This window comes from Trypanosoma theileri (genome assembly GCF_002087225.1).
Source record: "Trypanosoma theileri isolate Edinburgh chromosome Unknown TM35_Tth_23_V1, whole genome shotgun sequence".
NCBI lineage: Eukaryota > Euglenozoa > Kinetoplastea > Trypanosomatida > Trypanosomatidae > Trypanosoma > Trypanosoma theileri.
In genome coordinates, this window is record NW_021639865.1 from 1 (window position 1) to 20,519 (window position 20,519).

The 20,519-nt window shown below is 43.6% G+C and overlaps 13 protein-coding genes across 13 annotated transcripts; 11 read left to right on the forward strand and 2 right to left on the reverse strand.

Moving 5' to 3' along the window:
- On the forward strand, positions 1 to 399 carry TM35_000231000 (uncharacterized protein; the record flags this gene model as incomplete). Its single annotated transcript, XM_029027340.1, has 1 exon — positions 1 to 399. A coding segment is annotated over one exon (399 nt), but the record flags the coding sequence as incomplete, so codon positions are not given.
- Positions 400 to 1,222: 823 nt separating this feature from the next.
- Positions 1,223 to 1,708, forward strand: TM35_000231010 (uncharacterized protein; the record flags this gene model as incomplete). Its single annotated transcript, XM_029027341.1, has 1 exon — positions 1,223 to 1,708. One exon carries the CDS (start codon positions 1,223 to 1,225, stop codon positions 1,706 to 1,708), a length of 486 nt encoding a protein of 161 aa, XP_028881196.1.
- A 333-nt stretch (positions 1,709 to 2,041) lies between these two features.
- On the forward strand, positions 2,042 to 2,371 carry TM35_000231020 (uncharacterized protein; the record flags this gene model as incomplete). The annotated part of the gene is made up of 1 exon (XM_029027342.1): positions 2,042 to 2,371. One exon carries the CDS (start codon positions 2,042 to 2,044, stop codon positions 2,369 to 2,371), a length of 330 nt encoding a protein of 109 aa, XP_028881197.1.
- Positions 2,372 to 3,698: 1,327 nt separating this feature from the next.
- TM35_000231030 (uncharacterized protein) lies at positions 3,699 to 4,157 on the forward strand (the record flags this gene model as incomplete). Its single annotated transcript, XM_029027343.1, has 1 exon — positions 3,699 to 4,157. The coding sequence occupies one exon, from the start codon at positions 3,699 to 3,701 to the stop codon at positions 4,155 to 4,157; it is 459 nt and encodes a 152-aa protein (XP_028881198.1).
- Positions 4,158 to 8,072: 3,915 nt separating this feature from the next.
- On the reverse strand, positions 8,073 to 8,759 carry TM35_000231040 (uncharacterized protein; the record flags this gene model as incomplete). The annotated part of the gene is made up of 1 exon (XM_029027344.1): positions 8,073 to 8,759. The coding sequence occupies one exon, from the start codon at positions 8,757 to 8,759 to the stop codon at positions 8,073 to 8,075; it is 687 nt and encodes a 228-aa protein (XP_028881199.1).
- A 44-nt stretch (positions 8,760 to 8,803) lies between these two features.
- Positions 8,804 to 9,160, reverse strand: TM35_000231050 (uncharacterized protein; the record flags this gene model as incomplete). The annotated part of the gene is made up of 1 exon (XM_029027345.1): positions 8,804 to 9,160. One exon carries the CDS (start codon positions 9,158 to 9,160, stop codon positions 8,804 to 8,806), a length of 357 nt encoding a protein of 118 aa, XP_028881200.1.
- A 1,188-nt stretch (positions 9,161 to 10,348) lies between these two features.
- Positions 10,349 to 11,911, forward strand: TM35_000231060 (uncharacterized protein; the record flags this gene model as incomplete). The annotated part of the gene is made up of 1 exon (XM_029027346.1): positions 10,349 to 11,911. The coding sequence occupies one exon, from the start codon at positions 10,349 to 10,351 to the stop codon at positions 11,909 to 11,911; it is 1,563 nt and encodes a 520-aa protein (XP_028881201.1).
- Positions 11,912 to 12,097: 186 nt separating this feature from the next.
- On the forward strand, positions 12,098 to 12,682 carry TM35_000231070 (uncharacterized protein; the record flags this gene model as incomplete). The annotated part of the gene is made up of 1 exon (XM_029027347.1): positions 12,098 to 12,682. The coding sequence occupies one exon, from the start codon at positions 12,098 to 12,100 to the stop codon at positions 12,680 to 12,682; it is 585 nt and encodes a 194-aa protein (XP_028881202.1).
- A 227-nt stretch (positions 12,683 to 12,909) lies between these two features.
- TM35_000231080 (GTP-binding protein) lies at positions 12,910 to 14,094 on the forward strand (the record flags this gene model as incomplete). Its single annotated transcript, XM_029027348.1, has 1 exon — positions 12,910 to 14,094. The coding sequence occupies one exon, from the start codon at positions 12,910 to 12,912 to the stop codon at positions 14,092 to 14,094; it is 1,185 nt and encodes a 394-aa protein (XP_028881203.1).
- A 339-nt stretch (positions 14,095 to 14,433) lies between these two features.
- On the forward strand, positions 14,434 to 15,390 carry TM35_000231090 (putative protein phosphatase 2C; the record flags this gene model as incomplete). The annotated part of the gene is made up of 1 exon (XM_029027349.1): positions 14,434 to 15,390. One exon carries the CDS (start codon positions 14,434 to 14,436, stop codon positions 15,388 to 15,390), a length of 957 nt encoding a protein of 318 aa, XP_028881204.1.
- Positions 15,391 to 15,843: 453 nt separating this feature from the next.
- TM35_000231100 (uncharacterized protein) lies at positions 15,844 to 16,563 on the forward strand (the record flags this gene model as incomplete). Its single annotated transcript, XM_029027350.1, has 1 exon — positions 15,844 to 16,563. One exon carries the CDS (start codon positions 15,844 to 15,846, stop codon positions 16,561 to 16,563), a length of 720 nt encoding a protein of 239 aa, XP_028881205.1.
- Positions 16,564 to 17,007: 444 nt separating this feature from the next.
- On the forward strand, positions 17,008 to 17,532 carry TM35_000231110 (central apparatus associated protein C1a-18; the record flags this gene model as incomplete). Its single annotated transcript, XM_029027351.1, has 1 exon — positions 17,008 to 17,532. One exon carries the CDS (start codon positions 17,008 to 17,010, stop codon positions 17,530 to 17,532), a length of 525 nt encoding a protein of 174 aa, XP_028881206.1.
- A 402-nt stretch (positions 17,533 to 17,934) lies between these two features.
- On the forward strand, positions 17,935 to 20,130 carry TM35_000231120 (putative transcription initiation protein; the record flags this gene model as incomplete). The annotated part of the gene is made up of 1 exon (XM_029027352.1): positions 17,935 to 20,130. The coding sequence occupies one exon, from the start codon at positions 17,935 to 17,937 to the stop codon at positions 20,128 to 20,130; it is 2,196 nt and encodes a 731-aa protein (XP_028881207.1).
- Positions 20,131 to 20,519: the final 389 nt, after the last annotated feature.

A 20,519-nucleotide genomic window follows, 5' to 3' on the forward strand; every position in this document is an offset into this window, starting at 1 on the left:
ATCGGCGTATCTTTTCACCACTCTGCAGTGCCATTGGTAGGGCCCCACGTAATACCTTACCAGGAATTAAAATGTTGGTTGTTTTCTTTTTTTTTTTTTTGTAGTGGGAGGGAACATTTGGGCAATGTGGCTTCGGAAATGAATAGTCTAATGTTACGCTGGGTAAAACTTATAATGGTGTTTACACCTTTCGAAAGTAGTTGCCAAGACTTGCGTTGTTGTGCAGAAAAAAATATTGAAATAGGAATATCTCTTTTTCGTCAATTTGCGCTTTGCATTGCAACCAGCAAACGCTCGGTTGTTGAAGGTCCACGGAACACATCCCCTTTCGCCATTCTTTGTGGCGGGTTAAAACGGGCCTTTAGGATTTTCTTTTCGTCAATATTAAGGATGAATTAATGGTTTAGATTCCTCCAGCGGCTTGTAGATAATCAGGAGGTGGAAGAGACCCAACAGTGAAATTGCGCAATACTTTTTTTCCTTTCCCTCTAGACGCTGTAAGGTTTGAAGACTGATGTTTATTCATTTCTTTTCCGTTGCAGGTTCAGTCCAGTGGAATTATCGCCAGCCACCATCTTGGTGTTTCAACCTTGCCCTTGTGGAAAAATGCAGAAAACGGTCATCACGGCCCCGCTTATTGATTCTAAATAAAAAATCGGAGCATTATGCCTAGACAGTTTGCTAGTGCCGACGGGTTGCCGTATTTATGGGTTTGTGTTCATTCGCTTTGGGTGGCAAATGTGAGGTTTACGCATCTAGTATATGTTTCATTCTCTTTTTTATGGCTGGCAATGCGGATTGGGAGAAAATTCTATGCTCAAGTGGGGAAAAAGGAAACAATTACGGTTCCAAATTCGCTCGGAACGACATGAATCTGGTGGTCATCATGTGGGCTCACACCCGGTGTAACTGGGCAGCAGTGCGTTTCAAGTAAAGCTTAAATTGCAAATGCCAATAAACGAATCAGCCTTACCGATGGAAATGATCGTCCGGCAACGCATTCGGCCCATGCCAAGGGCACCGCGACAGCAAATCGAGCCACGCAATTGGAAGCAGAGAACGGCCATTAGGTTATAATTTATATTCTGCGGCATAGTTCTCGAACATAATGGGACGCAAACGGAAATGCTAGCGGCTTGCGTCTCTCTGAAGCTGTAGAAAAATAGTGGTTGTGGTAGACTTCATCTTGGGCAAAACAGACCTTACTGAACGTGGGGAGGGCATGAAGAAAAAGGGAAGCCAAAGTGCGTCAGTGGAGAAAAAAAACCCACAACAAGGATTCTTACAGAGCCCTGAAATGGATTTTTTTTTTTTTGCGGATTCGCTCTCGCCACAGAAAACCTGTAAGTTTATAGGAGTCTACACGAGCCATTTTCTGCCACAGGAATGGGACAATAATGGCGGACGGCCTTCTTCAGAAAGCTTGGGGCGGTTTTTTCCACAGCTTTCGCGGGCAGGAATCCAGAGCACGTTGGTAGCGCTCGCAAGCTTAGTCATTTACCAAATCCGTTCCCCTATTTGTGAAAAAACCAATACTTCATTTGAGAAGAATCAGCACAACCTATGCCCGCACACCCCGTTTTGGAGCCAGAGAGGGGCCAGGGAAATTGGAATCAGCCTGTGGAAGGGTTCTGGTCCCTTCGCTGGCGTCCAGAAGCCGGCCTCACCCTGCCCGATCGGCCTGTGCGCATTAAAAGCCTCAACGTAATCCAAATAAATTGGCGAAATTTTTTTACCTATAATTTCTTAAAATATTCCGCGTTGGGACGCGCGATGAAACATGGGGAAAGGTTGGGCCAGAGGCCGCCCTTGCACCAAACCAAAAAAAAAGACTGCGAAACAACATATGGCCTAGCCACGCGACTTAAAAGCAGAAACGTTATAGAAAATACTGCTTGACAAAGAAATTCTTAGACCAGATTGTCATTAATAATAATAATAATAATCTTTGGCCTTTTACTGGGGCAAAAGAATTCAAAGAAAAAAAAAGAAAACAACCAACATTTTAATTCCTGGTAAGGTATTACGTGGGGCCCTACCAATGGCACTGCAGAGTGGTGAAAAGATACGCCGATCGGGACTCAAACCCGAGACCTTCGCCGTGTTAAAGCGACGTCATAACCACCTAGACCATCAGCGCTGCGGCCCTCCGGCATTTTCTTGGCCAATCAATGCGCAGACTTTGTATAGGAACGGCCCTGCGCGACAAAAAAAAAGAGTTTTTTTCTCCTTTGACGCAAAATATCGGCGCCGCGCAAGCCCCACAAACCCATTGAATTGTTACAGAAACTCTTGCTGGACAATAGGACAGAGAAACTACAGCTTATCACCGCAAAAAGGGGGTTTTACAAAATTCGAAAATGCTTCCTAATTTGGCCAAACTCCGCTGGGCAAATTAACAGAAAGAAACGAAAAAAAAATCTATGAGGTGCGAATTGATTCTCCACAACCAGTCTTTGACATGAAGAATAAAGAAAAGACACTAAACATTATATTCTCTATTCTTCCGGAAGACTAACCCCACAGGACTTATGAAGTGGCAGATTCTAAGGCCCCTTTCCTCCCCAGACCCCTCCGCCCACCTTTGTAATTTTAACCCCTTTCGCCAAGCCCACCACCGACAAAGCGACACCACATGACAGACCGCCTGCTGCGTTGTCGCGCTGTTTTTCTCGCACGGCTGTGCTATCCATCTTTGGCGTTTCTCCTACGGTTTTACTTCAATGAGGGAAGAAGGTACGACCGAGGAACCTGTTTCTAATGATGGGGCATCCGTTATTGCCCCCCGCATCTCGCAAAAGAGCCGCGTCCGCCACGGGAATGACTCTTGAACTTTTTCTCGAACGCTAGCATGCGTTTAATCCCAGCAAAGACCAAATGTGTTAGAAACAACAAAAAAAATTCCCCGTCCAACCAGGATACAATCCAACCAATATCAAGCACCGCCGCCTGAACTGGCTGTAGAGGGGTTGTGCTTTCTTCCTCTACTGGCGCAATTCGTCCGTGCTTCTGCCGAAGATGTGTGATCGTACTATGACCTCTTTTTATCTTTTCCTTTTCGGGAGGAATCCAAGACTCGAAACCACTATGAAAAACCTTTTATCACACCAACGCCGACACCGAAGAAACGTTTGTGAGCAATGCCGTGTGGTGGCAAGATATCAAGCCATTTCCTGCGGGAGGTCAAACGGATTCACATGTTTTGCGAGTTGCGCGGTCGCGTGCGGATTCATGCCGTGGACCTCAACCAACTTTGCCACGTGCCTCAATGCACCGCACTTGTTCGAATGAGCAGTGCTACCATATGAAGCCAGAATACGTTCCACGTTGTTGGTTGTCAAATGTGTGGGGTACTCTTATGGGCGCAAAGCGGCCAGCAGTCGTATGGGAGCAAACGCGCCCTTGCCCTGAATCTTTTTTACAAAGCGGGAGGCTTGATGGGGATCCATTTTAACTGTTTTTGTAACCTCGGCCCCATCCAAAATCACAGCTCCGACCCTCGGCCTGCAGAAAATTCTTTTTCGTCAAAGTTGAGATTTCCGACCATCGACCCGCCGTGATCCGCGCCAAGCGGAACGCTATTTGATCCTTTTAATTCGTGCGCGACTGGAATGCTCTAGCCCTTCTAGTGCTATGATAATAGTCTGTCCTGGTTTATCTCTGAATGCGCCACCATCTCCTGCAATCCCATTGTCAGCATGTCCACGGGCACTGTTTCCAAGAACACCGTGACACTCAGCGTTCATGCTTACTGTAAATTTGCCCATGGGTCCAAACCGTTTGCGGTGATGAGGGCTATTGCGCTCTCCTCTTTCATCGGTTTCCCGCGAGCTCGGCAAAACGTTTCAAACTGCCCTGGCAACGAGAGTCTCTGTTGCCACATCGATGGTGTTCCGCATCTTGCTCGCGTTGGCGTTTGCTATCCGCGTATATTTTTCCCAAATGGGAGGTGCCGGAGGTTCGCCGTACCAAAGCGGAACGCCACTGGTGAGCAATGTGGAACCCCTGGGCATTCGATCAAGCGATGCCGCACGCATAGCAAGATGCAAACGGGGCCCTGCGGCCCTTCGAAGCAAACCGTTGGGGATCCAGTCAATCGGGGCTGCGCCTCCCCACATTCACCAACGGCAGGAGGCTGCCCCTCGAAAGTTTTTTGAGCACTGTGGTTCGTCACGAGTGTCGTGACGTGGCCCATTGCGTTCGGCAACCGCGCATTGCACGCGGATGTCACATAGCCAAAAAGCTTAAAACACAGGAAAAGAAGGGTTTTAGAGCCCCGTTCCTAGCCAAGCAAAGGTTGCGCAGACTTTGCTAAAACGTCGGCGCCATTTAAAGTCGTATAAAGTCGCGATTGCACGCGTGCACTTGACAAAGAAAGGTTCCCATCCAATAATAAAGCAGCACGAAAGAAGATCAGAACACTCTCAGAACCTAGACTGCCATAGACAAAATCCAGATGCATCTTCTTTTCACAAGCTTCTATAATAAATATTTTTTTCTTTCCTTTTCATTCTTGCAAGGGGAACGCGCACTCGCAAAGATTCTGCGGCCACCAGGATTCGTATTAAATACGTTTTGCCTCTGAGAAGGCATTCTTCAAGGAGCTGAAAAAATGGATAGAGGGAGGAATGCCGCGAGAAACTTTTGTAATTCAGATATTCCCTACGCCACCTGGTTGGAATAACAACACCTTTCTTTGGAAAGTGTTTTCAGAGTCCAGGTTTTATGGCATTACAAGAAACGTAAAATCAAAAACTGGGTTAAGTAGAAACGGAAAGGGCCTCCTTACCCCCAGGGCGCGCCCCCCGCCACATAGGCAAATTCGTTGGGTGCCAGTACCCCTTCCCCCGCGGCTGCCCCAAGGGGCAGGTGGGGTACAACATCTGCGATTCGGCTTTTTCCGCTGGTGAATCCTGAAAACCGTCACAACCCAGGAGAGCCCCCTGGCTTCAGGACAACGCCTGTGCACATGACAGCTCCTTGTTGGCGTCGCGGTGTGTGATTGGCGCACGATCTTTGGACTAGGTGCGCTTTCATTTTGGAGCAAGTGAAAGGTTTAAAGAAAAGCAAGAAATCACCCCATAAATTTAACGAGCGTCTTGCCCAGGATTAGTATATAGATGGTCCTAAATAATAAGGAGGCGAGTGGATAAGACAAGGCCAAGAACACATAGCATATTTTTCTTACTGGTCATAGTCTTTAAATAAATTGATTTCTGTTTTATACTTCTCTTATTCTTCTTGACGTGGGGGAAAGGGGCAAATCAAATTCGTTTGATCGCAGGCGAACGCCCCAAAGGATTCCTGACTAATTCAGACATTGCTGCCTTGTAAAAAATAAAAGGCCGCATTTTTTATTTTCCACACATCGATCCAAAAAGGGGAAGACAAAGCCAAGCAACATAAGGAAGATTCTCTTTTTCGATCTCATTTTCACGCCGTTGAACCCCCTCTTCCTACCAGGAAGCGTGGCTTCGGTTTCCTTTTTTTTCCCTTTAGGATTCACCGCAACCCCGATCACGCCACAGGAGAGCGCCAGGAAGTAGTTTTAAAAAGGGAAAGGCAAGGCGCTCTGAATGGCCATTCGCTGTTCGCCGCTTCTGGTTTCAAAACGCATATCTATTTAATCATACGCGGCGGCTCCGATGCAATTGTGGGATAAAAATCCGATGTGGGACGGCCCTTCGGGGCGGTGAAAGCGGCCACCGGCAGCAATTGCAACACCACCTTGGCGCAGCACGCTGCTGGGGAGGATGGCGGCCCAAAGCGCCAAGAACGATCCTGTGACCAAAACGCCCGACGCGCGCCCCCACCGTCGGGGGGGGGGGGAAAGAGGGTCAAAATAAATTTACACCCCAACACTTCCCCAGATACTGTTTTAAACGCGTTGTTCGTGCAAGCCGCGCGTGCGGGCGCGGTTTTTTCTCGTTCGCCAGCGCTGGTCCCGCCTGGGGTTTGGGCAAGTCTGGGGGGTGGGGTGGGGGGGGAATAACGTTTTTTTCTTTATTTCGTGAAAGGCGCGGGGTGCCCCTGATGGTGTTGCTGGTTTCTTTCGCGTGGGTGGGTGCTGCTGTGGATTGTCGTTGCTCATTAAAAATCTGCAGGCATCACTTTTTAAGAACAAATCCATGCCACAGCCGCGGCAAGCCGCACAACAAGCAACCATCTCACAAAAGGAAAGGCTTTAGGGGTTCTTAATGTCTACAAAATCGTCCGGGGGGTGTCAGCTTTCACAAGCATAAGAAAAATATTATTGAAAAAGAAAAACGAAACCATTGCTTACGCAAACCTGTTTGCCCGCATGGGGGTGTGCGTGCGCGTGTCTCCGTTGCGGCGCCGTGCGGAAAGCTTTTTTTTTGCAAACACGCTTCGCCAGTGCAAAAATGCATGATCGTACAGCGCTGAAAAATAGACGTCGCATTCTGAATATGGGAAAAAGGTTTAATTCGATTTTTAGTTTCGTGTGGGGCGCGGGAAAAAAGGTTTCCTTCCCCAATATTTTGGGAGCCCGCGGCGCCTCGCCCGGGCAAGCGCGCCGCAGAGAACCGATCACAAAAACATTTTTAACCCGCACCCGCACAGCTCTTAAAAGCCCAAAATTACGGGAAACCAATTGGCTGATGGAATGCGGGGCCTTTTTGGGACCGGTCGGCTGCAAGGCATGGGGCGCGCGGTTGCTCTAGGGGGGTGGTCTTGCGCCCAGCCTGGGGGCGGGGCGGCCTCGAGAAAGCGCTGTGTTTTACCAGAAACCCCGCGGAAATAGGGGCATCTTGTGGAAAGTTCCCTCCTTTCCACGAGGTTCTGTATATCAAAACCTGGGCCCGCGACAGCAACGCAAGAAAAATTAGAAGGAGTTTTCGGTTCTAATAAGGCCCCTCCGCCACGGCGTCTCCGCTGATGAAATTCAGCCATTCAACATTTTCCTGGAGCTCCAGCTTCAGGGGTGGAACGGATAGTTCTGGTGGAAAGCGCACGGAAGCAAGTATAAAAGCCGCACTTTCAGCTGGGTGAGTCGTTACTTGACCCCGCCGAACCAGGGCCAGGCGTGACGTGCGAAGCTTCCTGGCGCAATACCGTTAAAAAGGTGAAATGCCGAAGGCTCACGCCGCGAGAAACAATCGAATAGGCACTCATAGCTCCGTGATATCGGTGGCAACAACAACAACAAAAAAGCACACACATATGAAAAATAGATTGTGGTTTTATGGGAAGTGGAACGTTGCGTTTGCGCAAGGAAACATTTGCCCACCCCCGGCCGTTTGCACCAGGCAAGTTGAGTCTAATGGGAAAGCGCTCTTTCTGAAGAGTTGCCTAGATTTCACCACGCGCCACGCTCAGCACCGTCTTGGTGCATAACATGCTGCCCGTTCGATTCTTGATAGGGTGGCCGGAAAACTAATTCCTCTGTTGCTGCGGCGGTGCGGCTGGTCTCCCCGCTTGCGCGGGGTCCGGGGCCCCAAATGGAACGCAAAAGAAAAGCGGCAACCGCAACGCGGGGCATGGGGCAAGCAACCCTCTGCCCACGTGCTTTTGTGTGTGTGGGGAAAGGCCCCAAACCAAACAGAACAACCCAAGAAAGAAACAATGCACGGCGTGGGCGCGGCCATTTGCCCACAGAGAAATGCCAACGGCACGCCGCAGGAGGTTTAATGGGGCAAGAGCCCCGGGGCTCCCAGAAAGCGGCGGCATCCGCCGCCGCGATTGCTCCTCTGATGCGCGCCACCCGCCCGCCCAAAGAGACGGCCGGGGGAACCCCAGCGGGGCCAGCCAACACTCCCAACGCGAACGGGCACGCCTGTGGCTTCCCCAAAGCGCCTCCCTTAGAGGAAGCCTGAGGGGACTTGTCTCCCGGGGTGCGCCCGCCCTTCCGTAGCGCGGGGAAATGCCGCGACGGTGCTTCGGGCAGCCGCGGGCTCCTCCAGGTTGGTTTCCGCGCGCTGTGGCGGTGGGGGCTCGTTTGGCTATTGGTTTGTTGGTTTTTGGGCCTTGTTTTTCCCCGTTTCCCTACCCCAACGCCGCCGTAATTGGCGAGGCGTGGCCCGCCGCGCGGGGCTGGGCCGGGTGAAACGCCCTTAACCCTTTCTCCCGCTGCGGGTGTTTGAAAAAAAAAAAAAAGGATTGGGATTAGGCAAGGTTCCCCCCGATGCCGCTCGCGCGGCGGGGGCGGTGCCTGGCAACGGCTGTTGGGGTTCTTTGCTTGCGCAAGAGAAAAGAAAAACAACAGCAAACCAGGCCGCGGTTGTTCTTCCGCCCATTCCCTTAGATGTTGCTTTGGCGTTTAGCATGCGGGTCGTGTCGGCCCCTTGATTTCGTAATGCAGAATGGCTGCTGAAGGACCTCGGATGCCCGCGCTTCCCCCCGGAAGGCCAAAAAAAAAAAAAAAAAAAACAAAAAAAAAAACCACCAATGAAGGACGGATTTTTCTGTGAACGAAAAACATCCGTGACAGGACTCGAACCTGCAACCCTCTGATCCGTAGTCAGATGCTCTTCCATTGAGCCACACGGACTTCGACACCCCACGTGGTTCTGCCGATGGCCAATGTACAGAGGACTCCAAAAACCAAACTTCTCTTTTTTCACTTCGTGGCGGGGTTCGCGCGGCCCGGGGTCTTTGCCCGCGGGACGGGAAAGAGGAGCATGGGGCAAGCCCGCGCCGTCGACCGGTTCGGGTTTCTCCCCTCTGGCAGTTTGGCGGCGGCGGCGTCCCGGCCAGCAGGGGCAATGCAAGCAATGGGGTTTGACGTTCTTTGGTTCCATTTTCCCGAGAAGCCTTTTAGTTTCTCGTTTTGCCGTCTTTTGGTCTATTGCGCGGGTTTTGCGAAGGGATAAGATTCTCTCGAGTTTCTGTGGTGGTTCTTTTCTGTAGGAAATATCCGTTTATGTTGTGACATTTTGTGTAAAAAAACACTTCGTTTGCTTTTTGGGTGTGTGTGCGTTCTCTCTTTTCGTCCTTTTGCGAGGATCTTGTTCCCCTCTCGGCGTCTTGTGTTTGAAGGGAATGGTTCAGTTTTCGCTCGGTCAAAAAATATAATGGGAATTTCACGAATAACGTTTGCAGCAAAGGAAGCTGTATCCGTCCTTTTTTTTTGGGGGGAATGGTTCCGTGGAGCGGCCCCTCGACCTTTTCCCACCCCCCCGCCGAGATGGAGCGGCCCCATTGGTTAAAGGTTTTGTTATGGCGGGGCGGTCGTTGAAAATTTCTTTTCCTGGGGGTGCTTTTGTTGGTTTCCACGGTTCTTTCCGTCCTGCATTGGGGGGTTGGTGTCGTTCGCTGGGGCGTCGTTGCGGGGAGGGGGTGCGTTGAAGAACCTCTTTTCTCCGGAACGGGAATTGAGGTTCCAGTTGCTCCGCCGTTTTCCGAGAGTTGTCGGTTAAAATTTGTGCCGTCGGGCTGCCCGAATTCGGTCCCTGGGAATGCCAGGGTTTTTTTTCCCTCGGTAAAAGGTTCTTTTGTTTTTGGTCTTCCTTGTTTTTCGGTTCGCGGGTTTTTGTTGTCGCTCAGAAAAGTGAGAAGGACTTCGTTGCCGCGAAAGGGATGGTCCGCTACGTTGTCAGGGGTCCCTTTGACATAGAATCTTGTCCCCGAAATGTTGTGTGGGAGAGGAAAGTGGAAATGGCAGCGGTTCGTGGACAGAAACCACTCCGTTAAAAATCACAGCTCTATCCAAAGACAAATGCCAGTAAATATCGAGCGCCAATTCTTATGACATTCGTTGGAGGGGAACCTTAACTACCCATGGTGTGTTGCAGGGATTGCTCCGAGTATCTCAATTTACCTTTTTACCACTTCTGTAGATGCAATGGATGGAGTCTTTACTGTCAATTGAGGATTAAAAACGGGACTGCTGAACCGCGTATAATATGACATTTCTCCAAATAAACTATCTTAAGGGTAAGAAAGAACTTTATTTTGTTTTGATCGAAGGAAGCCTAAACTACGCTTTTAAAGGTATAGATGAGTTTTATCCTTTGTCATTCTCTTCTAATTAGCGTAAGAAATAAACTTTTTTCTTTTTGAGCTTCTATTTAATATTCCGTTTTTTTTTTTCTTCTTGTATTATTATTATTATTATTATTATTTTTTTTTTATTTTTTACTCATTTTTTTTTTAGTAATAATTAAAAAAGTTTTTGGATAAATTCTCTCTTGCTATTTCCCATCCGTATTTTATTGCCCATTTTATTTCTTCATGGTCACTGAGATGGGTGGGTGTCTTTTTTTTTGCTTTTTCATGTTTTCTCGTTCTATGGAAGAGTTTTTAAACACCCCTTTCCTTTTTGGTGAGAGATCTTGGTTTGTTGAATTCTTTTTTTTTCCTGAAAAGGAAATGATTCTTTTAAGAAATCATGGAGAGCAGTAAATTACTATATTTAGTGGAAAAGTGCTACAGGAGTATATGTGTTCAAGGGAGGCCTTTGTTTTTAGATGAATCGGGTGACCTTTGTATTTCTTCTTCTGAGATTATTTCTGCCATCAGAGATTCTGCAACAGGGACTGCTAGAGAGACACCAGAAGGTTCATCTGTATCTATTTCTTGTATTTTACTCTGCAGTCCAGTTACACCTTCTCGCGTCAAAGAAGCATCTAATTTTCTGGTAGTTCTTCTGTCATGCAGACTTTTTTCTACCTTAAGAAATCTCTGTAACGAATTGAAACCTTCTTTAATTACTCGCCGAATTATGGTGCACGCGCTTTCCTGTGTGAAACACTGGATAAACGAGGCTTTTGTCTTTTTAAATGTATCCCCTTTAAGAGAATTAGCACACGAATTGAGTATTTTACAGGTTATGGAGTCTATTTTGAGTGAAAATAATCTGCTTATAAAAAAGTGTTGTTCTAGCCTTGCTAGATATCTGGTGACAGCTACGCTTCAGCAGAAGAAATTATTTTTTCTTGCCATTGACCCACATGGTGAAAAGATTGATAGTTGCTTTGGACTATACAGAAAATATTTAGATGAACCGTTGATAGTTGATAACGCTGTCTTGATTTGTATATCATTAAGTATTGAGGCAAAACTACTATTGTTTAATTCTAATAACCATGGGGGTAATTTATTGCTTTTTTCATGCTCTCTTAAGATAAGAGGCAAAGAATTGGAAACATTTTTGAGTTTATTACAAACTCTGAATATTGTTTTTGTGGCCTCTCAAAGATTATTAGATACTGAAGTGAAAGAATCTCTCTTTGACTTGGGTATAGTTCCTTTGGAACGCCTTTCATTGAATTACACTCATATGGTGGAATTGGTGACAGGTGCTACTCCGTTTCATAGTTTTTCTGAGTTTCTTTTATCTATGAACTCTGGAGATATGGGAATTCGGAATACTAGAATTCTTCTTGGATTTGTTCAAAAGGTTTCGGTTTTGGATGATGAACGCATTTGGTTATATGGGAAGAAAGATGTGGCCACTGTGTTAATACCTGTTTACGATCCGGTTGCACACAGTTCTGTTGTGAAAATATGTGAGAAAGCATTACACATTGCTCATAATGCCCTGAGTGGTGTTATTGAAGAGAAGTTGGAACTTCTAGGAGTTTCTGAGGTATTTTTTGCCCAATATTTGCATCATCGATATACGCAACATCATGATAAAAATGAGTTTCTACAAGCCATTGTTTATACCTTGCGATTTACATTACTTTCCAATGCCTACCTTTCTAAATTGACACTTTGTGAAAATTCACACGACAGCTTTTTGAAACTCATTTCGGAAGTGGGGAAAAGTCTTACCTTGGATAGTGCAAGTAGCGAAAATAAACCAAAGAATGGAGATATTATGAATCCTATTCCTCCATTTGATGAGATGCGTTGTGATTACAGTGTCCCGTTTACAGAATGTGCTGCGGCACTTAAAAATACTATGGATGGCGTGTCTTTGCTTTTTCGAATAAAGGAATGGAAATAAAAATAAAAGGTAGCAGAGGGATTTTTAGAAGCTTTTTGTATTTTCTACATTTATTCTCATTCTTGAAAATGCCAAGTTTCAATCATCGTTTGCTAAATTGGAGGTAGGAAAGTACAAAAAAAAAAAAAAAAAAAAAAAAAAACGTATCCATTTTTATTCTTGGTTTTTCTTGAAAGGATAAAGAATATGAGTCAACAGCCTAGGAATGACTGGGGTGAAATGGTTCTCCCAGGTGTATACATGCTTCGTCGCACAACTGCTGTGGAAAAGAAATTAGTTGGGGCTGACGCCGGTAATGTCCAGATTGAGATTATTCTTCATGATATAGAGGTCATGCAAAACCACATTAATAAGTTAAAGGAGACCAATGATGAGATCCGAGAGTATATTAAAAATAAAGGGTCTCTCGGAATTTCTGAAAGACCTCCTTCTCCAAGTGGTCATGATGTTGAGGTGTGTGACCCAACGGATAATATCACTGTTTTCAAGGATGCCCTAGTAGAAAATGAAATAATTATTTCCTCAAAGGAGCGAGAACTAGAGGAACTTAAACGTTTGATACAACCCAATCGCTGTGCTTGTCATTACCACTCAGATGAGGTGAAAGATGTAGAATGTCCATCTTCTGGTGATGTCAGAGATGTTAATACCCGTGAAGAAGAAGAAGAAGAAGAAGAAGAAAAAGAAGAAGAGGAAGGGGAAGAAGAGGATGGAGAGGAAGAGGGGGAAGGAGGTGTAGTAAGAATGTCAAATGCTTTGTTTTATCTTTGAATTCTCTCAAGTAGGGAGTATTTTACTTTTCATATTTTCCATGGTTTGTAGAGGTAATAGAATGAAGGTCTATTTTTTTTTTTTTTCTCTACGTGGACTTTTCCTAGTGATTAACGAGTTTCTTTTATCATTATTACTGTTATTATTATTATTATCATTTTTTTTTTTTCTAATCCCTTTCTCTTTGAGTGAGTAATAAAAGAAATATCTAAAGAAAAAGGAAAACTATGCCTCCCAAGAAGAAGGATGATAAGTCACAACAGTCACGCACAGTTCTCCTGGGTCGACCGGGAAGCAACCTAAAAGTTGGCATTGTTGGACTTCCAAATGTTGGTAAGTCAACCTTCTTCAATGTTCTCTCTAAAAAGAGTGTTCCCGCAGAAAATCGACCTTTTTGTACGATTGATCCAAACACTGCCGACATCAACATTCCTGATGAACGGTTTGATAAATTGGTAAGGATCAATAAACCTGCTTCGGTTGTTCCTGCTCAGATTCATATTCGGGATATTGCTGGCTTGGTTCGTGGGGCTAGCAATGGAGAAGGTCTTGGTAACGCCTTTTTATCTCACATTAATGAGTGTGACGGTATCATTCATATGATTCGCGTTTTTGAAGAAACAGAAATTACTCACGTGGAAGGTGATTTGGACCCTGTGCGTGACTTGGATATTATCTTCTCAGAATTGGTTATGAAAGATCTACAGGTTGTCAATGGGCTAATTGATAAGCTGACACCTATAGTAAATCGTGGCCTAGACAAGAGCAAAAAAAGTGATTTAGAGATTCTTGGGAAGGTAAAAGAGCACCTTGAAAATGGAGAACAAGTTCGGTGTTGCCAATGGAACGGTAAAGAGATTGATTATCTCAATACTTTGCAACTTTTAACAGCCAAACCGGCTGTCTTCTTGGCCAATATGTCTGAGAAAGATTTTCTCCGGCAAAAAAGCAAGTGGCTTCCTAAATTGAAGGAATGGATCGACCAACATACTGGTGAGCCTCTTATCCCGATATCAGCAGAGTTGGAATCAAATTTTCTTAATATGTCACCAGAAGAAGTGGAAGAGTTTTGCAATACCAATAAGACCAAATCACAAGTACATAAGGTAATTACAACAGCATATCATGCTATTAATTTGATTCATTTTTTTACTGCTGGTTCGGATGAAGTGAAATGCTGGACAATTCAGCGAGGTACGAAAGCACCACAAGCAGCTGGTAAGATCCACACTGATATGGAGAAGGGATTTATCTGTGCAGAGGTGATTCACTGGGAAGACTATGATAATTTGGAAAGTGAAGCTGCATGCCGTGAGGCTGGAAAACAGCATCAAGAAGGACGTAATTATGAAGTTCAAGATGGTGATATCATCTTCTTCAAATTCAACGCTGCGAAGGGAGGTAAAAAATAAGAAAAACAAAGATTTAATATTACTAATAATAGAGAAGGAGTAAGAATTATTTCACTCTGACTGAAGCCTAGAGTGAAAGGTGAAAAAAAGGTATTTAATTGTTTTGTATACGAAATTAAACTTTATTAATTAAAGCTTTTGTATCTCTCTGTGTGTGTCTATATGTATTATTATTATTTTTTTTTGTTTTGTTGTTTATCTGTTTTCTTTTATTTTTTGCTCTTCTAACTTCTACTTTCCTCATGTGAACATCCTAGATTCAGTTTTTTTTTCCCCCCCCCCCATCCTTCCCACTATTTTTGTGTTAATAATTTTAGGTGGGGAGGGTAAATAGTATAAATGAGGCCCTTTACGCCACTTCGTGGCAATACACAGACAATATTGTACACACCCGTTAGAGACAAGTATTCCATTTTGATGGAAGATGATAAACTCCGGGTTGGTGCTAGCAGTATGCAAGGATGGAGAAGTACAATGGAGGATGCTCATACTATTCATCTTTCTTTACCAAGATTACCATCTCATATGGCTGCTGAAGATGGAGCTTTGGCAGCAGTTTTTGATGGACATTGTGGAAGTAAAATGTCTCAAACTGCCGCTACGCACATCTTGGAGTGGATTACATCGATGGATTCATTTAAAGAAGGAAATATAGTAAAAGCTATTCGTGACGGGTTTATTGCAGGAGATGCGGCAATGTTGAAAAGTTCACCACATGAACCTAGTGGATCTACAGGAAATTGCGTGATATTAGTTCAAAATCATCTTTACTGTGGTAACGTTGGTGATTCTCGTGCAGTGTTATGTAGAGATGGCATTGCTTTTGCATTAAGTGAAGATCACAAACCAAATTTACCGAAAGAAATGGAACGCATTATGAAAGCTGGGGGGCATGTTCAAAATGGTCGTGTAAATGGTATATTGTCATTAAGTCGTGCTTTTGGTGATTTTGCATTCAAATGTGGCGATTTACCTCCTGAAGAACAAGCAGTAACTGTAAATCCTGATGTAGCTCATATTGAATTAACTCCACAAGATGAATTTGTAATTATTGCCTGTGATGGTATATGGGACATAGTATCCAGTCAAAAAGCTGTTGATATTGTTCGAAATGAAGTAGCAGAGCATAGTGACCTCTCCTTAGCTTGTGAGCGGTTAATGGATACTTGCTTATCGAGGGTATCAACTGGGGCAGGAACGGACAATATGACTGTTATTATTCTTCAGTTTAAAAGTCTTTTTTTGAAAAAAGTAGAATGCAAATTTGGTACCGCCCCTAGATCTACCTTAACCTAATGAAAAGTGAGTGTTTCTCATTTTTTATTTTTCTCTATGAATCAACTACCGAAATGTTTGAAAACTGTGAAATACGTGTGGGAGAAAAACGGTTCTATGGATTATTACGATGTGAGGCTTTTTGCTCTTTTGGCGAACCTTTTCATCTTATATTTATTTCCCTATGGAGGTGTGCAATGTCTCCGTTCTGACAAGCCAAAGGCTGCTATCTCTTTATGATAGTAGATGAATTTTTTTTTTTCTAAATTTGACAAATATATTTTTAACTTATTTAAAATTCTTTTATTTATTTATTTATTTTATTTTTTATTTTTTATTTTTTTAACATTTAGTGTTTATTATTATTTATTTTCTTTTTATTCTTATTTATTTATTTTTTTTTTTCGTTTTTCTTTAAAGGGAACCGTCTCCATCAAAAAAAAAAAAAAAAAGGAATATCTTGATTACGCAGGAATGCTTGGTGAAGAAGAGTGGTGTGTCGTAGGAACTTACCGTTGGAGACCTTTTTATCAGGACTATAACAACTCAGGTGAAGGAGGTTTGTTTGAAGATGTAACACCCCCTGATGATGTTCCCATTATTCTCTACGATGCAAAAGAAGAAAAGGGAGATATGTTGGCTCCCAGATATGTAGCTGCAAAGGTTTCAATACCACAAACATCTGATCGCAAAGTAAAAGTGTTTCCTGGTTCGGCAGATGTCTCAACTAAGACACCTGTTGTACCTCTAGATCCATCTCTTAACTGTCGTGAAACTGTATCCACTTCTGGTGTTTCCTCACATACGAAGAAGGGACCTCCTTTAGTGGTTGCCACTACTCTTCCTCAACCTTTACATACTATATTTGTCTTACCCTTTGCTATTTTATTGGCTGATATTGCGATTGCAGCTGCTGGTGTGACTACTGTGCCAACGAGCCCAGCCTTAATCGCAACTAGTTGCTTATTGGTAATTGCTCCTGATGTCGTGGTAATAGGACTTATTTTGAGGAGAGGACGGGTTTCTACTGCTGTAGCAATCCATTTAGCATTATGGCCTTCTGTTGCCTTTCTCTTTATTTTTCCATTTGTTTCTATGATTTTCGTTGTGCATATGTTTTTCAGTTTTGTTTTATTAGTTTTTCTCTTCCGCCTCCGACTGAGTACACATACCACCTTTGTTAGATTTAACTAGGGATCATAATCCAATATTATGATGCAAAAAAAAAAAAAAATACATATAATCAATGACAAATGCAATAGGGAAGCAAAAATATGTATTATTTAACACTGAAGATAGCCGTTGCAATGACAAGTAAACGGTGGAGCTTGTGTTTCTGAAGAATATTATTACGCAAATAAAAGAAACCTATTAAAAGGTAAGTTTGAGTGGATCGATATTTTTTCTTTTCAAAATCCTTTTTTTTTTTTTAGCAGTTTTCGTCCCTTTCTGCCCTTATATATGGTTTTTTTTTTCTCCTTCCTTATTCTCTCTTAAAAAAAAAAAAAACACACACACACACACACATTTTAAAAATGGTTTGAATAATTGCTTTGGGTATTAGCGTTCGAAACTGCACATACAGGTACCGAGGTATTAATTGTACACATATATTTACACTTACATAAAATCATAGTGATGCAAAAGGAGAGCGATCGTGCGAAAAAGAAAAAAGATGAGGTTCGAGAGGAAGAGGAGTTCGGTACCTTTCAATACGCTGATGGTAGTGTGTATGAAGGAAAGATATGTCATCGCGAAGGAACTTTAGAGATTCCTCATGGAGCACCAGTTCCCGTTCCCAGTTCCCCAGCACGTGGACAGCAGCAGTTGGAACCTCCCGTGTTATATCCATTTCAGCACGGCAAAGGTATTTTCAAAGATGCCGGTGGAGCAATTTATGATGGTGGATGGTCAGAGGGAAATATGTGCGGTGAGGGAGTAATTCAATTTCCAAGTGGAGCTATATATACAGGAGGTATATACATCAACAGTTTTTATGGAACTGGTAAATACACATGGCCTGATGGTTCTTACTATGAAGGACAATGGGAAAATAACAAGATGCACGGTCTTGGCACCTACGTTGATGCTGAAGGAAGACATTGGGTAGGTAAATTCTATCAAGGTCGTGGAGTGAATCTATTAGCTGAGATTAGCTTGTAATGTTCTTTTTTTTTATGTTGCTGTGAAATGAATGAACCCATGAAACAAGTTGTGATAATACAGGGTGTAGGTTATTGAACCCCCCACCCCCTCATCTCCCTTTGTATATAATGAAGGTTGAGGAAGAAGGAAAGAATACTTTCTGTGTTTGTATCTGTATTCGTGCTTGTGTCTGTGTCTCTACAAAGTGGTAGATGAATGATGTACGTTATAAGGTTCAGTAGAATTTCCGTTGCACAATATGCAAATGTAAGTTTTGATGTTCTTATCCAATTAAGAAAAAAAAAAAAAAAACAAAGAAAAAATAAGTAACAAAAAGAAAAAAAGTATATTTGGAAATAATGAATAAACTCTTTAATTTACTGTTTCCTTCATAATTTTTTCTCTTATAGCTGTGTAGGCATGACGGAAGAACTCAATGTAAATGAGCTTGCCGATCTCCTCGGGGAAGATGAGCTGCTCGATGTAACAGCAATGGCCGATACAACAGTTCCAATGTTTCCTTCAACTGCAGAAACAAACGAAAATACGTTTGGAGACGTGCAACACAGTAAGAAAAAGAAAAAGAAGAAGCGCTCGCGTGACATCTTAAAACACAAACACAAGTCTAATGATGAGGAGGAATATGATAATAATGATGATGATGATGATGATGATGAGGAGGAGGAGGAGGAATCTCCCCGAAAACGCTCCAAGTATGTTATTGATGCAGCTGAGAGTGGAGACTCAGAATCTGAAGATGATGGATTCATTGTTGGGAGTGATGAAGATGATGAAAGTGAAGTGTATGATGGTACGATGCTTTCAGATGAACCACGTAAGACGCACATCTTTCGTGAGGGTGAGGAGAACATGACAAGTGAGGAACTGGCTCGAGCCATTGAGGAAAGACACCGTGCGAACAAAAAGAATAAAGGAGGACGTACAGAGGCGCTTCTTTCTGAAGGTCTTGCTAAGGGAAAGTTATCATCATTACGGTATGCATCGCATTTGCTCCCACAAGACACTGACCCAAAAGTCTTTGCAGTGAAATGTCGTCCTCGTATGGCGCGTTTACTTGTGGCTCGAATTGTCAATAAGTGCTACGCATACCGAATCGGACGCAACTATGAACATCGTAAAGTAGACTTGGGTATCATTTCAGTCTTTTGCCTAGATCATGTGAAGGAATATATCTATGTTGAGGCTCACAGGAAGGTATTTGTTGAAAATGCCTTGAATGGATTGGATGGACTCTTTCGCTATAACATTACCCTTGTGAATCCTTCTGAGTTAATGCAAATGATGGAGCAAAGACCTTCTTCTGAGAAATTGCGTGTCGGCTCATTTGTTCGACTGCGTCAACGTCAGTACCGTCTTGATCTTGCACAAGTGGTTGAAATTGATTCTAGCAATCACCAAATAACTGTAAAGGTAGTACCTCGTGAAGATTTTATTGGAAAACCATTTAATAAACCTGAAATGCGTTTACCGCCTAGATTTTTTGTCCCAAACTTGGCGATTCACGTACAAGATCGTGGAGATTTATACCGTTGGGGTGATTTGACATTTGATAAAGATGGCTACCTTCTCAAGACAGTCTCCTCACGTATGGTTATTTGTGGTCCACAAATGGAAAAACCAACGGTAGAGGAGTTAGCTATATTTTTCAACAGTGACCGAGACCGTGTACGTGAGGCTGTTGCAAAACTCTCTTTGGAAATCCCTAGGGGTTCAGATTTACGTATTGGTGATACAGTGCGGGTGGCATCCGGTCAGTTGCGTGAGACAGTGGGCACCATTGAGAATATATTTCTAGACACTAATACAGTTGCTTTATCATGTCGAGTCCCTGGAAGAAAAGAACCAATAAAGGTTCGTGTTGAACTCGCCTCTTGTGTGAAATATTTTGTAGAGGGTACACATGTTATTGTCGATGGTGGTGACCACGCTGGTGAAAGTGGTACAGTGGTTAAGGCAACAGGTGATATTGTTTACATATTTTCTGATCGTGCCACTGCTACACGTGAGCTTGCGGTGCGGGCCAGTGATTGTCACCAAAGTCAATTGGTTGGCTCCTTTGGACATACTTCTGGTTCTTGGAAACTCTTTGATTTGGTAATGTTATCTGATTCTTCTTCTGTGGCTTGTATTGTACGTCTTAACCGTAACGATATCTGTGTCTTGACAGACCGAAGTGAAACGCGTTACTTATCCCCAATGCAAATAAAATCTGCAGTCACAGGATCACGTCGTACAGCAGATCGAATGAACAATACTATAACCCGTGGGTCAGAAGTAATTATTCAAAATGGTCCAAATACACCTTATCACCTTATAGGTCAAACAGGTCGTGTGGAGCAGTTGTTTGGCGCCACACTCTTTGTACGTGTACGTAGTGTTAAAGAAAACGCAGGTTTGGTTGTTATTGCTGCCAATTCGGTTCAGTTGATTGGAGGTCGTACCACTACAAAACAAATACAACCGCCTAAACAGCTTCCTGTGGTCCAGCGTCGTCCACATAATGCCACAAAAGCTGATTTGTCGGTATCTAACCCACGCATGGCATCAGAGGACTGGGTGGGTAACTCTGAATGGTATGAGATGGATCCAAACTGAGTGAGATGAAGAGGATATTAGGGAGAATGAGAAGAAGATGATGATGAAGTTGGAAGGAAACGAAAAAAAAAAAAAACAAAGAAAACAAAGCTCGACGCCGTCTTTTCCCTCCCACACTTGAGAGGGAAGCAAAGATACCAATGGAAGAAAGAAAAGAAGAGAGGGCAGAAGAAAAAGAAGAAAGAAAGAAAAAAACAAACAAACAAACAAACGAGAAAAACTGAAAAAAAAAGAGTGAGAGAGAAATAAGACAAAGAGAAAGAGAAGAGCTGATAGTGCTACATCCCTTTTATTTCACCTAATCCGTTGGACAATCCATTCGAGTTTGATGGGAGTAGTCGCATGATTATTTCTTCAATTACTAATGAACCTCCTGTGATATAGTGTTA